This window comes from Sarcophilus harrisii, chromosome 1, assembly GCF_902635505.1.
Source record: "Sarcophilus harrisii chromosome 1, mSarHar1.11, whole genome shotgun sequence".
NCBI classification, from domain to species: domain Eukaryota; kingdom Metazoa; phylum Chordata; class Mammalia; order Dasyuromorphia; family Dasyuridae; genus Sarcophilus; species Sarcophilus harrisii.
This window is the reverse complement of record NC_045426.1, coordinates 124,490,245-124,507,410: the sequence shown is the minus strand read 5'-3', so window position 1 is coordinate 124,507,410 and position 17,166 is coordinate 124,490,245. Positions and strand designations below refer to the sequence as shown.

General features: G+C 41.7%; 1 protein-coding gene across 1 annotated transcript; it reads left to right on the top strand.

Annotated features, from left to right (window-relative positions):
* The first annotated feature begins 12,091 nt into the window (after positions 1-12,091).
* TMEM219 (transmembrane protein 219) lies at positions 12,092-16,734 on the top strand. The gene is made up of 6 exons (XM_003762067.4): positions 12,092-12,243; positions 13,752-13,959; positions 14,047-14,242; positions 15,140-15,381; positions 15,649-15,819; positions 16,477-16,734. The coding sequence occupies exons 2-5, from the start codon at positions 13,795-13,797 to the stop codon at positions 15,784-15,786; spliced, it is 741 nt and encodes a 246-aa protein (XP_003762115.1). The 5' UTR covers positions 12,092-12,243; positions 13,752-13,794; the 3' UTR covers positions 15,787-15,819; positions 16,477-16,734.
* Positions 16,735-17,166: the final 432 nt, after the last annotated feature.

The following is a 17,166-nucleotide window of genomic DNA, read 5'->3' as shown; positions in this document are numbered from 1 at the left end:
CTGAAAGTGCTTAAGTATTTGATAATTCTGCCTACAAGAACCTTCAACATCATAACTACAACAGTTACACCTTCTTAGATTTTAACCTGGATCTTTTGAAATCTAGATCTCCTCAGACGTCCTCAGAATGAGAGTCATCTAGACATTTAGTTAAAAGAACAATTTCAAGTTTCTTTTTGATTCAATTTGTGAGTTGATGCATTTTCTCCTCCATAGTCAATTCAACAGTTAAAAAAAAAGATTGATAAGTTGAAAAGATGTGCAATGTATAACAGCTGTAGACCTCCTGCCTCCATGAAGAAGCAGGTTGGAAATGTCCTCTCATATCTCTTCATTTGATTTCCTGAATGATCTCTATAATTTTATTATATTTATTTTTGATTTTTTTGATGTATAGTTCTTGCCATTTACATTGTTCTAGTCACTATGCAAATTGTTTTCTTGGCTTTCTTGCTTCATATTGTATAAGTTCATGCAAGTTTTTTCCTTGCTTCTCTATATTCATCACACATATTTTACAGCACAGTAACATTCCATTACATTCAGATACCACTATTTATTTAGCCACTCTCCAATTAATGGGATCTACTTATTTTCCCAGTTTGTTAGTTTTAAAGATATCACCTATTTCTATGGAATGGAAAGGGACTGCTCCCACCTACATGGTAGGGAATTCAACATGTCTATTCCTACAGCAGATCCTTGCCATATCCTACATGGGTGCCTCTATCTTGGTGATATGGCATGTGCAAAGCCATAGAAACTAAGGGGATGCTCACCTATTAGAAAATAAACAAATTAGGTTTATAAATGAAATGCCATAAAAATGAAGAGTTTCGAGGAAAAGAAGGAAAATTTCTGTGAACTGATAATAGAGTAAAATGAAGAGAAGTAAGAGGTGAATTTATATGGTAACAATATTGTAGGGGGGAAAACAATTTAAAAAGACTTTAGAATCTTTACTAATGTAATTAAACCAGGAATCCAGATAATGAAGATGAATCATGTTGTCCACTTTCTACTAGAGAGGTGACAGCTTCTAAAAATCTAGAATGAGACATGCATTTTTTTTAAATGTCAATGTCAAATGATGAACTGTGCCTATTTGTTTTGAGAGTTTAGTTATTGGGTGTTGGGGGAGTATTATTGTTTCAATGAGGGAACAGTAGGAGGTATAAATAGATAATAAAAAAGAAAAAAGCTGTCAATTCAATTGTCTTGAAAGGAGAAACAATGTCAAATTCATTCTCTTTTATTGTCTTTCAAAAGTGTGGCTTTATATTTGGGAGGGGATTTCATATTTGAAGCCGAGAGAGAGAGAGAGAGAGAGAGAGAGAGAGAGAGAGAGAGAGGAACAGGAGAGAGAGAGCGAGAGAGCAGTAAAACAGGTGAGTATTCTAGGTGTGTTTTAGATTGGATTTCAAATCCTTGTTTCTATTCTGTATTTCTTTCCTTGACTCTAGGTACATGGGTCCTGAGATTCCTAGTTTTGGTGGCTATCTTGTAAGCTAGATAGGTCTGAAATCATTGAGAGGCCTAGGTGTTAGATGCCTAATATTACTTCCTATAATTCTGTTCCCCTTCTCAGAGGAGATAACTATTATAGAAGGTAACAGTTTTGCAGATCAAATTGACAAAAAATTAGAAATCTTGAGTTGTGGCTTGGACTGTGCAAAGGTGAAGAAAAAATGGAGTCTATTCAGCAGTCCCATTAGTCTCATAGGAATCTATATATTCACAGAAAAGAATACTAGAAATGAATAGGAAGGTATGTCTGCATTTTAATGGTTTCTATGTTTGTAGTATGTGTTCATGTATCAATTTATGGACTTGAGTCCTTTGTTACTGTTTCATGTCCTAGTAAATATTTATCAATGTGTGCTTATGTTTTCTACATTTTAGCTATCACTTCATGGTAGAAGAAATAAATGAATGTTCCATATCTGATATCTACTACTTTAAAAAATTATTCTGTTAAACACTTTTAGGGGACATCCCAGACATGGGTCAAATCTAAGAGATTTTCCAGATGCTTCAGGAGATTGATACAAAAAGTCTGATGTCTCTCTGGAGTTAGGTTCCCCCAACACTAAATTCAATGGGAAGGGCCATAGTGAGAAAGGCCAAGAGCTCAACACCCCTCTTTTATATGTAAAATTTCCAAGAATTCTCTCTGATTTCTTTCTTATTTATTTTGTGGTTTGATTTATCTAATTCTAAGAGGGCAAAGTTGAGATCTCCCATATTATAGTTTTGCTGTCTATCTCTTCTTGCAGCTCTCTTAATTTCTCTTTTGAAAATTTAGATGCTACACCATTTGGTACATATATGTTTAATATTGATCTTGCTTCATTATCTATGCTACCCTTTAGCAAGACATAATGCCCTTCCTTATCTCTTTTAATTAGATCAATTTTTGCATTTGCTTGATCTGAGATCAGGATGGCTATCCCTGCTTTTCTTACTTCACCTGAAGCATAGTAGATTCTGCTCCAACCTTTTATCTTTACACTATGCATCTCCCTGCTTCAAGTGTGTTTCCTGTAAACAACATATTGTAGGATTCTGGCTTTTAATCTAGTCTGCTAACCTCTTCCTCTTTATGGGGGAGGTTACCCCATTCACATTTATGGTTAAAATTACTAATTCTGTATTTCCTGCCATCATAATATCCCCAGATTATGCTTTTCTCCTTTCCTTCCCCCATACCCTCCTTCCCAGTATTAAACTTGTGAGCACCACTTGCTTCTCACAGCCCTCCCTTTTTAGTCCCTCCCTGTAATGGGTTTGAAACTCTTGAGTTGATGTACTGAGGTCAGGACAGCCAAGCACTTAAGGCTAAGTACCGATTGGACAATACTCTATTAGCATAAGCTTGTAAAATGGCTCTTCCCACTATCCTGTGCTGACTCAATGACTGGTGTATAAGGAGAATTGTAGGAAAGACTGGGGGGTGGAGTAAGACTAGCCAGTCACTTTGGCAGTAGACAAGGGAGAAGGTGGTCGTGGAGATTCTGCTTCCTTCCAATTCAATCCTACCTCTAAAGACCAAGAATAAAGACTAAGAACTTTTGCTTATCCTGACTCAGGCTAATTCTAAAGCATCCAAGGCACTAACACAGTCATCACATTTGGTGCCCAACATGTGGACCAAGGACCCTAATTTCACTGAGGAAGTCTCTGATGACCAGGAAATAGGGTGAGTATTTTAATAGACAAATTATTTTGTTAAGGGCTGAAATAGGGCGGATATTGGGAAAAGATTCTCCCCAACCCCCAGCCCCAGCCCCATGCCCCAAGGGGTCGCTATAGAAAGCATGCTTAAGTTGATCAAGGGACAAGGCTTAATTGTAACTTGGTTGCAGATCACTAGACTTTTGGATACATTAGAACACATGTCCCCTTGGTTCTTAAAGGAAGAAGAGATAGGGCTAGATAATTGGAAGCTGGTAGGAGAACAATTATGTTCTACAATAATAAAGGTTCTTGTTCAATTTCCAAGGGAACATTCTATACATACAACATAATTGGCCTGTACATACAACATAATTGACCTTAAAGAAACCTGCAAGTTATAGAAAAAAGAAAAATTCTAAGAACAGCCAGATGAGGAAGTGTGAGGAAAAAGAGGAGGACAAAGGAGGGATTAAAAAACGATATCACTGGAGGACATGGGGAGTTAAGTGAGGATGAAGGGTGTGGTGAAGGGCGTGGTGATTCAACCCCGCCTAAACTGGAACTGTTTCTTGACACGCCCCCATCAACTTTACCTTTCTGGATGGAGGGAGCAGGAGTAGTGGGAGGGGTTGTGACACCACCAGCACCTCCTCCCCCCAAAATCACCCCCTGCTATGACTAGATTGCAAAAGGCAGTAGTTAAAGCCAGGAAAGAAGGCCAGAATTTAGGTGATCTGAAAATAGGTATGTATCCTGTGATTCAACAGTTTAACTCTTCAGGTCAAGAAAGTGGAAGATATCTTCCTTTTGATATAGAAATCCTCAAAGATCTGAAAAAGGCTTGCACTCTTTATGGGACTACATCAGCTTATGTTAAGATGTTATTACAGAATTTAGCTTATGAAGTCTTAACCCCTAGGGACTAGAAATCTATAGCAAGGACATGTTTAGAACCTGGACAAAACTTGTTGTGGCTTTCTGAATATAGTGAGCTCTGTAGGATACAAGCCAAACAAAATAGTCAAAGTGGAGTTAATCCTCCAATCACCTGTGACCAACTAACAGGTGTAGGCTCTTATGCAGACATCACAGTACATATTAATTACTCTATAGCAACATATGAGCAAATTGCTGCTGCTGCTATCAAAGCGTGGGCTTCTCTCCATAATAAAAACGACAAGAGTGAGGCCTTCACAAAAACAGCACAAGAGCCAAATGAACCCTTTGCTGATTTTGTGGGACATTTGCAGTCAGTTGTCATATGAACTAATGGTGAAAATGCAGTAACAGACATTATGATAAGGCAACTTGCTAAAGAAAATGCTAATGAGGTTTGTAGAAGAATTATACTAGGACTATGCAAGGATGCTCCTTGCCACAGTGGGCACAAATACCTTTTATAGCCAGGTTATGATCCAGACTTCCCAAGATCCCAACATGGGAAGACAGGGTCCCTTTTGGCAAGGGATTTCCAGAGACACTCATCAATGCTTTCAGTGTGGTAAAGTAGGGCATCTGAAAGCTCAATGTTGGCATAGAGACAGAGTGAGAAAACAGGGTGGGAGAACAAGACCCAATACCCCATGTCCAAAATGCAACAGAGGCTTCCATTGGGCCTCAGAATGTAGACTGATTCGGGGAAATGGGATGAGGGCCCCAGCTCCAGGGCCCCAGGCAAAAAACACTTGGGGCATGATGGTCGCAGATGCTACACCCAGAGAGTACCTAGAAATTCAGTACCCAAACATGACCAATCAGCCAGGAAGCAACCTGATGGGAGAAAGGGATTACAATTGGGGAGAACAGAGTTGTATGCAGCTGGGACAACTGAGATACCCCCTGGAGAGGTAAAATCTGTTACGCTCCAGTCTATGGATCCCTTGCCTCCAGGCACATTAGGCTTGACCATTTCACCTCCTGAGTGTACTTACAAAACAGTGTCCATTAATACAGTGATGTGGGAAACTGGGGAATGTGTAAATAAATATCCCAGTCACTAATACAGGTAGACAGTGTATGACTTGTGAACCAGGAGAAGTAGTAGCATCAGGTTTACTGATACAGACTCCTAATAAGCAATCTGGTGATAGTTTCCCAGATTCTGACACCAAGCAACAAAATCCAGGAATATACTGGACAGCAGCTGTGACAGCTGACCGACCTATGCTCACTATCTATATAAATGGCATATTATTAGAAGAATTGGTAGACACTGGTGCAGATCGTACAGTCATTAGAGGTGCCAACTGGCCCAGTGCCAACTGGCCAAAGATTAAGGCAGACACCTATGTGTCTGGTGTAGGGGGATCAATAGCAGAAGTTAGTGCTACCCCTTTGAGATGGATATTTGAAGGTGAAACAGGAATTTTAACTCCTTTTATAGTTGAAAAAATCCCCATCAATCTGTGGGGAAGAGACATTTTACAATTAGGATTAAAAATGAATACTTCGTTTTTTTACGCAGGGCTGCTGTTGAAGGCCTGCTAACACTTTCACCTGTTCCTATCCAATAGAAAACTGATACACCAGTGTGGATAGAACAGTGGCCTTTTGTTAGTGATAAAATTCAGGCCTTATTAGATATAGAACAGGAGCAACTTGACAAGGACACTTACAACCTTCTCTAAGTCCTTGGAATTCCCCAGTATTTGTTGTAAGAAAGAAATCTGGAAAATGGAGGATATTGACTGATTTTAAGAAAGGTAAATGAATACATGGAAACTATGGGAACTCTTCAGCCTGGGCTTCCATCTCCTACTCAATTGCTTAGAGAATGGCCTCTTTGGGTTATAGACATTAAGGATTATTTCTATTCTATCCCTGTAGATAAGAAGGATATGAAAAGATTTGCCTTTTCAGTGCCCAGCGTTAACTTAGCTGAACCTTATAAAAGATATGAATGGACAGTTTTGCCACAGGGAATGAAAAACAGCCCTACTATGTGTCAAATGTATGTTGCTGCTGCTGTTACTCCAGTAAGAAAAGCATTTCCAAAAATTATGTTATAACATTACATGGATGATATATTGGGATGTGCACCTGAGGAACAAATGTTAGAAGCATGTCTATAAAAGACCATAGAAACACTAAGGAACTACAAATTACACATAGCTCCAGAAAAAATTCAAAGACATGCTTCTTTTCAATATTTAGGATATGAAGTATATCCTAAGGTGCTTACAGTACAAAAACTTTCCTTAAGAACAGAGAAGCTAAACACCTTAAATGACTTTCAGAAATTGATAGGAGATATCCAATGGATGCATCCAGTGTTGGGCTTGACTACCTATCAGTTACAACCATTATATGACATTTTAAGGAGAGACAGTGCTTTAAACTCACCACACCAGCTTACAAAAAAAGCTCAAGAGGCTTTGAGAGAAGTTGAACTGGTTTTATCCAATGTGGTTGAAAGATTCACTCAAAAACCCTTGGAAATATCAGTTTTTGCTACACAAGAGCATCCACAGCAGTCCTTCATCAAGGAGACAGTGTGATAGAGTGGGTCAACCTCCCAGCACAACCAGAACAAAGCCTTACTCCTTACCCAGTGCTTGTGGCTAGAATTTTATTAAGGCCATTAAGCAAGCAGTACAATTATCTGGGATAAAACCTGATAAGATATACACCTTTTATACTAATGCACAAATTAATGTATGCTGTGAAACCACCCTAAAGTGGCAAATTTTATTAGCCATAGCTCCAAATTTTACACACGGATCTCTGTTAAAGATAACCAAACTATTACGTAACTGGCGATGGATTCTTGAAGAAAAGGTTTCTAAAGTTCCTCTTAAAGGACCAACTACCTCTACAGGTGCATCCAAACATATTTGTCCTGTATACTCTTCTGACTTAACTATAAAGAGAGACTCCTTTTCAGTCCACTCAGCAGAATGAATTGTATACAATCATTCTAGCTCTTACTTATTATCCAGGAGATATAAATATAATATCTGATTCAGCCTATTCAGTAAGTGTGGTACAAAGAATTGCCACAGGCCAAATAAAATTTGTAGCTTCTAATATATATCAGCTCTTTAAGGAACTTCAAGAGCAAGTGAGAAAGCATCCAGGTAAGATTTATATCTTGCATGTCTACTCTCATAGTGGACTTCCAGGTCCTATTTTTGATGGTAATTCAAAGGCAGATAGCCTTTTAACCATGTTGGCCAACACTCTTTTATTTCAGGAAGCCCAAGAATCTCATTCTAAATATCATCAGGCTGCTCGAGCTTTACATTTACAATTTGGAATAACAAGAGAGGAAGCTAGGAGCATAGTAAAAGCCTATACAGCTTGCTTTCCTTTCCATGCTCCTACACTGTCTCCAGGGAAGAACCCTCGTGATTTGAGACCCAGTAAAATCTGGTAAATGGATGTGACCCATTATAAATTTTTTGGTCATTTGTCTTTTATCCATGTTGTGGTGTAGACACTTTTTCAGGATTCACTTTTGCAATACCAGCAACAAAAGAGACAGCCCGAGTGATCACTGAATTCCTTATGCAAGCATTTGCGATTATGGCTGTGCCACAAGCAATAAAAAGAGACAATGGCCCAGCAAATACTTCTAAACATTTTGCATACTTTTGTGCACAGTATAAGATTTTAGACACCACTGGCATACTCTTTAATCCTCAAGGACAGGCAATAGTAAAGAGGAGAAACAGAGACATTAAGACACTCCTCCAAAAACAAAAGAAAGGGGGAGCCACAGGTAACCCTAGATAACTTCTAAATCTAGCTCTTTATACTATTAACTTCTTGATTTTTGACAAAGATGCACTGGCTCCGGCAGACAGGTTTTATAACCCACTGGAAGGGCAGTGTCCAGTGCGAGCAGCTCCACTATTTTTAGATAATCTCCAGGTGATGTGGAGAGATCCGGAAAGTAGTGAATGGAAGGGACCAGATAGGTTAACTGCTTGGGGGAGAGGGTTTGCTTGTATCTCCACAGATGGAGAAGGAATTGGATGGGTGCCAATGAGTCATATTCACCTTGTCCATCAGAAAGAGACAGAGCAGACCCTTGAAACAAAGGAGAAGACCCAAGAAACATTGGATGGTTCTGTTTCTGACTGTGTCCACCACTGAAAGAGCCTGGCAATTATGGCGTTTGACTCATGGACATCAAAAATTGTTGGACTTGAAAACCCTCAGGAATCATTGGATTCTCTGAGACGTGATAAGATTGTTGTAAGACCTCAAAACCCTCAAGAATCATTGGATTCTCTGAGACCCGATAAGTTTGTTATAGCACTTCAAAACCCTCAGGAATCAATGAATTCTCTGAGACATGATAAGAATGTTGTAGGACCAAAAAACCCTCAGGAATCATTGGATTCTCTGAGACATGATAAGAATGTTGTAGGACCTTAAAACCCTCAGGAATCATTGGATTCTCTGAGACAGGATAAGACTGTTGCAGGACTTCAAAATCTGCTGTAATCATTGGATTCCCTAACACATAAAAAGACTGTTGTAGGACTTCAAAAACTTGCGGGGATCATTGGATTCCATGACAAGTGAAGCAATGGACAATAAATTGGTTTTGGACTATCTCTTGGATGCTGAAGAAGGCATATGTGTGACTGTTGTTGACATACCCTCCTTCTAGGACTTCTGGAAATCTTTTACAACACCATATGGATTTATATTGTTTGTTATACCACTACTTGCATTTACAATTCATGTAAAATTCATGTGGGGAGAGTCACCACTAATAGCCTGTGCATTATTGCTATGTGCTTGTGTAATACCTCACTTGCTGATGGGTTTGTGCATACCTGTTTCTAATAAGATCCTTCAGCCCAGAAACCCGCTAGCAATCTCCACTTCCCTTTGGCGCTTTTCATCTCCCTTCCTGAGATGTTGGGGGGGGGGGCGTGATCACCTCCTTTTCGGTGTTTTCACCTCCTTTCTTGAGAAGTCAGAAAGGGCATGATTGCCTCCTTTTTGGGGTTCTCACCTCCCTGAGAGGTCAGGGATGGCATGACCACCTGTGTTCTAAAACAAAAGAAAGCGGGAGATATAATGGGCTTGAAACTCTTGAGTCAATGCACTGAGGTCAGGACAGCCAAGCACTTAAGGCTAACTACCAATTGGACAATACTCTATGGGCATATGCTTGGAAAATGGCCCTTCTCACTATCCTGTGCTAGCTGTATGATTTGTGTATACAAAATCCTGTGTATTGAGTCCTGTGTATTGAGGACCAGATCATATTCCCTTTTGATATCTGGAGACAGTCTGTTTTTAGTCTCCTCAGGTTTTAAAGTCTGCTCTCTATCCATAAAGAAGCTATCAATAGTTAGAGTTCATTTTAATTTTTTGCTCATTTTGTCAATGAAGAATCAAAGAAAACAAACTAGCAAAACACATTTTTTTTTTTTTTTGGAGGGATGGGGCTGGATGGTATTACCGAGCTTCCTCAGAAGACTGCAGGGGCAGCAGTGAGGCACGAGCAGGACAGCAATAGGCTGCGCTGCTTCTACACTCTGAGAATCTGAGAGCATGCTGAGACACTCTGGGTGGGTGTAGCAGGTCCCCAAAGACTCTAGCTTTTCAGGGTTATAGTCTTTACCTCCTGTGTTTACAATTCCTCTGGTTTGCTGCCAGGGCAAAGTAGTCCCACTGTGGTAAAAGATTTCCCTGAAGAAATGGCTGCGATCATACCCCACCCGCCTCAGTCAGCTTTGTACTCTCACTGTCTGCCATGCTCTTGATGCCTGCCTTCAGTCTGTGCCCAATCTAACCATCCCCACCCTGGAGCAAAAACAGACCTTTTCTGGTGAATTTCAAGGATGTCTTCTGTTGGTAATTATTTGTGTTTTGGTTTTGTTTTGGCAGTCAAACACTAATTCTGAGGCCCTGTCATGAGATAAATTCTGAGAGCAAAGACGGAGATTAAGTAGATGTGTGTGTCCTCTCCGCCATCTTGGCCAGAAGTCCCAAGAATTCTCTTAAAAAAAAATTCTCTTCATATATACATGTATATGTATATATGTATATACATAGGTATGTGCATATAAATTTTTTTTTAACTGTCCAAAGCCTGCTGTTAGATTGCAGGGATGCTGGTTTGTCCTTAGCGCTGTTCACTGATCTTGGTAATCCCGGTCATCCCCCACCCCAACTTTGTGCTTTTGAATGAGTTGTTCATACATCTGGAATGCACTTGCTCCTCACCTCTGCTCCCTAATACTTCAGGTTTCCTTTAAGATATGCCCCTTTTTAGAATGACAGGGAAAGATAATGCGGAATGTTGGAGGGGATGTGGGAAAACTGGGACACTGATACATTGTTGGTGGAATTATGAATACATCCAGCCATTCTGGAGAGCAATTTGGATCTATGCTCAAAAAGTCATCAGACTGTGCATACCCTTTGATCCAGTAGTGTTGCTATTGGACTTATCTCCCAAAGAGACCTTAAAGAAGGGAAAAGGACCCACATGTGCAAAAATGTTTGTGGCAGCTCTCTTTGTAGTGGCCAGAAACTGGAAACTGAGTGGATGTCCATCAATTGGACAATGGCTGAATAAATTGTGGTATATGAATACTATGGAATATTACTGTTCTGTAAGAAATGACCAGTGGATGATTTCAGAAAGGCCTGGAGAGACTTATGTGAACTTATGCTAAGTGAAATGAGCAGGACCAGGAGATTATTATATACTTCAACAGCAATACTATATGATGATCAATTCTGATGGACGTGGCCATCTTTATCAATGAGATGAACCAAATCAGCTCCAATAGAGCAGTAATGAATTGAACCAGCTCCACCCAGTGAAAAAAACTTTGGGAGATGAGTATGAACCACTTCGTAGAATTCCCAGTCCCTCTATTTTTGCCTGCCTGCATTTTTGATTTCCTTCACAGGTTAATTGTACACTATTTCAAAGTCCAATTCTTTTTTACAGCAAAATAACTGTATGGACATATATACATATATTGTATTTAACTTATTCTTTAACACTTTTAACATATATTAGTCAACCTGCCATCTAGAGGGGAAGGTGGGGGGGGGGGAGGAAGGAGGGGAAAAATTGGAATAAAAGGTTTTGCAATTGTCAATGCTGAAAAATTACCCATGCTTATATCTTGCAGATAAAAAGCTATAATAAATTTTTTTTTTAAAAGATATGCCCCTTCTTGGAACTCTTTTTGATGGCCCAGTCATTAGTCTTTCCGGACTCAAATAATCGTTTATATAAAATTGTTTATATGCCATCTCTCTTCACACAGTAGGTGCTTAATAATTAAAGTATGATTGATTGATATGCTCTCTCCCTTCTCTTCCCTCCTTCCTCCCCGGCCCCCGAAAATTCCAAACTCTTTGGAGGCAAAGTTTTGCATTTTGTTTTTGCATCCTCAGCTTCTAGTACACTCTTATCCGAGTAATTACTTAGAGTATGTTTGAATATAAAAATGTGTAAACTCTATACAAATCATTGATCCGGAAACAGGGTCTCCTTCTGTTATGATTGTTATTATTAGTCTTTGTATTGCATACCGAGGGAAGCAGACATTATTTGTTACTTAGGTCTAGATTATAACTTCACACAAGAGAGCAGTGGTTAAAGAATTAGACGCAAAAGACTACAAAGTAGCACAGAAGTGAGGCTTGAAGATCCCACCCACTTACCACTTCACCACGAGGAGGGGCCAGATTGGGGATATGGTATGATCCAGAGGAGGGGTGAGTTCTCATTTAATGAAACAAATGTAAAATAAAAGTTCCTGTATTTTAATTTACAGAGATAATCTACAGTTTGCAAGATATTTTGTGTTGAACATAGTGGCTCCATCTCTATGACAATAGCCTGTTTTGGGAGGGAAATAAGATAACTTATTTTCTACCCCTGCATTACATATTAAAATGGTTTGATCCAGTCATAATTTCCGGAACCGAGGAAATCGGCAGTTTAGGACCTTTTTGTTGATTTAGATTGGCAGTCAAGGTTAGGGGACGGAACGAATGCGCATGTGTGGTCCGCCTTTTCCTCGTCCCTAGCGTGACGTCAGGTGGGCTTCTGGACTTCATCTGAGCATTTAAAGGGTGAGAGAGCTAGGGGCTCAAGCTTATGCCCTGGAGGGAGCTGGGAGGGATGGGAGAAGGGGAAAGGAAGTTGGGGGAAGAGATGCTCTCCGAGTGCAGATCAATTTCCTGAGAGGGACCGTGGTTTTGAGGAAAGTAGCCGCGGATGCTGAATCCCATCCTGGTCCAGATGTTCCATTGGTCCCTACCTGATTATATTTACAAGGCTAAAGCGTGAAAGAGGCTATTGGGATCAATCCTTCCCACTCTTGCCAGCCGCCGTCGCCCCTCCTGATGCTTAGTCCTAGTACCGTTCTACCCCGCCCCAACGGCCCCCTATCCTCCCAACACTGGCATCCCAGTATATTGAAAAGAGCCCATCATCTGGAAATTGAAAGTCTACGTTCTAGTCCTTCCTTGGCGTAGTGCTGCTGGGATGACCTCGGAGCGAGTCACTTCCCCTTGACTCTCACTTTCCTTACCTGTGTATGGGGATAACTGTTACTTGCACCCACAAGATTGTCAACTAGGAAGTGTTATGGAACGTATCCATAATGTGAATTGTTACTTTATTCCTTTCTCTTCTCTCCCACACCTCATCTTTCTATTCTTCGAAATGTCATCTTACAGACCTTTTCCTTCAACCTGTATTATTAGTCTCAGTTCCTTCGAGTCTTCTTGACCTACAGCCCACTTAAACAAAAACACACACACACATACACACTCACACTCTCTGCCTCCCTCCATCTGTCCCTCCCCTTCTCCTCCTTACCTCTCTCTCTCTCTCTCTCTCTCTCTCCCTCTTTCCTTCCTTCCCTCCCTCCTTCTCTCTCTTCCCCCTCCCTCCCCTCCCCCTGCCCTTTCCCCCCCTCTCCCTCCCTCCCTTTGTCTCTCTCCCTTCCTCCCTCCTTCCTTCCCTCTCTCCCCTCCTTCCCTCTCTCCTTTCCTCCGTCTCTCCTTCCTTCCTTCCCTCCCTCCTTCCCTCCCTCCTCTCTCTCTCTCTCTCTCTCTCTCTCTCTCTCTCTCTCTCTCTCTCTCTCTCTCTCCCTCCCTTCCTCCTTCTTCCCTCTCTTTTCTTTTTCTCTTCTCTCCACCCCCCCTCCATCCCCTTTTCCTTTAAGGCAATTTAAATTGCAGGAATTATTTATTGATAGGGATTGAGCAAGCATTGGTAATTCCCTAATTCTAATGTGAATGGTCTTTCCTCTAGAAAGATATTGATATATTTGCTTTACCCTGTACCCTCATCTGAATCTCTGACCAGCTGTTTCCTGTTTTTTAAATTCAGGTGTCACTTTCTAAGGGATGTTTTTGCTGATCCCCTTCCTCTTCTGTCCCCACTCTATTATGATTATTCCGTCCCTCCTTAAATTAACTTGTACTTACTTATCTATGAAAATGTTTGTACTATGACCTCTCAACATAATGTAAGATTGAAGGGAGAGTTGTTTGCAGCCATAATAAATGCTTTGCAGATAACAGATATATAACACATACTTTGTTTAATTGAATTTTTCTTCCACTGACAGGTTCTCAGCAGAGAGTGAGGATTACCCCCCCCCTCACCTCCCTATGGGCAGCTGGCAAGCAGGAGAGAACCTGCAGCTCTGCCTGGCACACCACCCACCTTTGGTTTGTGCTGCACTTGCATTGTTGCTGCTTGGGGCTTCAGGTCTAGGCCTTGGTGGTTTTATCCTTAATCATGGTGATGGGCTTCGAAATCCTGATATCCCTCAGGTGAGATTACTCCCTCTCATTATTTCTGTAGATCTGTTTTAACTGTCACTTTCATCTTACCACCCTTTACCACCTTTTTGCACATAGGACTGGGTCTCCTTTATGAGATCTCTGGGTCAGCTGACTCTCTGCCCTTGGAACAGGACAGCTGCAGGGAAACCACCGGGACCTGAGACTCATACTGTAAAACTGCTGACTAGTTTAAATTTAGGAGATGATATCAAGAAGAACCGGACTCAACAACTACAGGCCACTGTCCATGGTCACCAAATGGGTCTAAGTGGTGAGAGAAGAAAATGATAAGAGGGGTTAGGCATGACCTGAAAGTCTTCCTTTCCCATGGTTTCTTAGAAACATTTTCCTGTCTCTCCCGAGAATGTGAAGTAACAATCCCTAACATTTGAATATAGCTTTCAGGGTATCTTTATATACATTATCTTGCCTGTCATTAGAAATCCTGTGAAGGAAGCCTCAGGGCAGACAAATGATATTATCTTCATTCATAGCTGAGGAAATAGAGAAACCTCCTCTTCCCAGTAGCACTGTATTCCTTTCCTTTTTTTCATATAATCATAGAATGTTAAAGCTCAAAAAGTCCTTAGTCACCATGCAATCCAACTGCTCATTTTTTCCCATTATACCTCACTGACCATGATATTGGTTGAGAAGCTACTATGTTCTGGATACTTCAGTGAATATAAAAATATTTTCCCAAGTTATATTTTGATGGAACTTTATTAATAAGGTTGGAAGAGAAGACTTGTTGGGTGAGAATCATCCCAGCTCTGCCACTAGACCACTATGATATTGAGTCAATCACAACCTCTCTGAGCCTTATTTCTTCAAGTCTAAAATCTTCATTTCTCTTTGCCTCCATTTCTACTAATGTAAATGAGAGGTAGATGATGTGTAAGGTTTTTTCTAATTCTGACATTCTATGATTATGATTCCAAGAAGAAAAGAAAAGGAACAGTGTTAATAGGGATTGAGTTGTATGGTCTTATAGGTTCCTTCCAGTTTTAAATAAGTACTGTGTTTTTTAACTGAATTGGATATATTTAGGTGAATGTGAATAATGTAGAAAAACTGCATCAGCATGTATAGAGAATAATACTCTGCCAACTCCCTAAAATGTGTTCTCCCAAGTTCCCATTTTCTCCCATCTCTTTTCCTTCCCCAGGCTCTTCTGCAGAGGAGCTGGTATTGATCACAGCCCTGGTGCCAGTAGAGAAAACCTCTGGGACTTGCCTGGTTCTCAGTGCAGCTCCCAGAATCCTGCCCTCTAGCCAACCACCCACATCCTGCTTAGAAGAAGGGGAGGGAGATATTGTGAATCCATATGTTGTTGAGAGTTCTAAGCCAGAAGATTGTTATGAGGTCTGGAGCCATGAGGGCCTTATTCTCACCCAGCTACTTACTATGGTAAGAGCCCCAGATTATGAGACCTTTTTGCTCCTTTTATCATTTTGTGATCCCTATCATATGTGAATCTTGCTTGTTTGTATTCCCTGAATGATTTCTTCTTAGTCTGTTCCTGAGATTTAGGACCTACTTCCCTTGTCCCAGCTACCTACCCTCTTCCTTAGCACTCCCATTATCTTCTCCCCTCCCCCCACTGTTAAACTCCTGATTCATAACTGTCTAGGAGAAATCATCTCATCTTTTTCCCTCTGTTCTACCGACCCTCAGGAGGAACGCGTTTTGTGTGGTTCCCGACTTCTCTACTTCAGCTGCTTTCTTCTCTTCTTCTGTGGCTTTCTGTGCTGCTTCGCCGCAGTCTGCACCCATCCGCGTTGGGACACGTCTTGGCAGAGGGCCCATATCTAAACTCAATAGGTTCATACCGTACTTTGCTTATAGGTAAGAGCCTCTACCCCCTTTTCTGTAGACCCTTCGTGTTGTTCAACTTGGCAGGGAAAGAGTGAGGATCAGGGTGCCTGAGACCCCTCTTCTTCTAGAGGGATTCTTCATTCAGCAAACATTTTCTGAGTGCTTTCTGTGTACGCCATTGCAGATGGCAAGCACAAAGGCAGAGTGGGAGAGACCCAAGAATAGGAATCCTGTGGACAAATTCACTCCATGATTTGGATTGGTCTGTTTCAGTTCCTGAAGGGAAACAGGAACTTTTAAATGTGTCTAGATATGTGGTGCTGAATTATTAAGGAAAACAACAGCAGACCCCTAGTGTACTGTTCTGAGTGTAGACTGCACTTGATAGAACATGATTACCCTACCCTTTTCCAGCCCTTCTTAAGTCTGGACCTATACTCTATCTAGCTAGCTGCCCCTTTCCGGGCTCCCCCCCCCACCTTTTTTTTAATGTAAATTTATTTTTTTGCTGGGGCAGTTGGGTAAGTGACTTGTCCGGGGTCGCACAGCCAGGAAGCGTTAAGTGTCTGAGACTATATTTGAACTCGGGTCCTCCTGACTTCAGGGCTGGTGCTGTGCCCACTGCGCCACCGCGCTGTTCCTTTGCAGCCCTCCTTTAACCACGACCTTATGTGTTTGTTTCCCCAGACTCCCCCCCCCCCAGTGATGTTTCTTCCCTCTGGGAGTCCCTTATCTCATGCTCTGGGGAAGAGGCCATGAGCGAGGCGCCCGGGATACGGAAGCAGAACGAAACACAGCTCTTGCTTTCCAGCAGGTGGCCGTCTGATCTTTCTTTTTCCAGCTCCGGGATTGGCACGCTGTAGGCGGTCCGGCCTCCGGAGTGGGATCAGACGGGAGGGGCGGGGTGAGAGACCGAGGCTCATTAAAGATCTTTGTTATCCCGGCTGTGAGTGGGAGTGTTTTCCTGGGTATGAGAGGCGTGGTGCTCTCTGGGAAGGCAGGCGCGCTTTTCTCCGCAGGAGGACGTGGGCTACTCCCGGATCTTTGGGGGTGAGCTGACGCACGTCCAACAAGCTCGTTCCCGAGGTTCGTAGAGCGCTCCAAGGTTTGCCACATGCTTTCCCTGGGGGATGGGGAGAGCCGAAAACCTAGTCCGAGCTCCCCCACAGGCACAAGTGTCTCGATGCGCAATGCGAGAGGAAAACTGAGTCCAGCTTTCGAATTTCTGATTCCTTTCCCCTTTCTGGCATTCTTTCCTTGAGTAGCCCACTTTCCCGCCTTTTCTTCCTCCGGCACGCCACTTCTTCTGACCCCGCCCAGTGCCTCCCGCGCAGGCGTCGATCTCAGTCTCGGGTCTATTTAGGCCGTCCCTCTCAA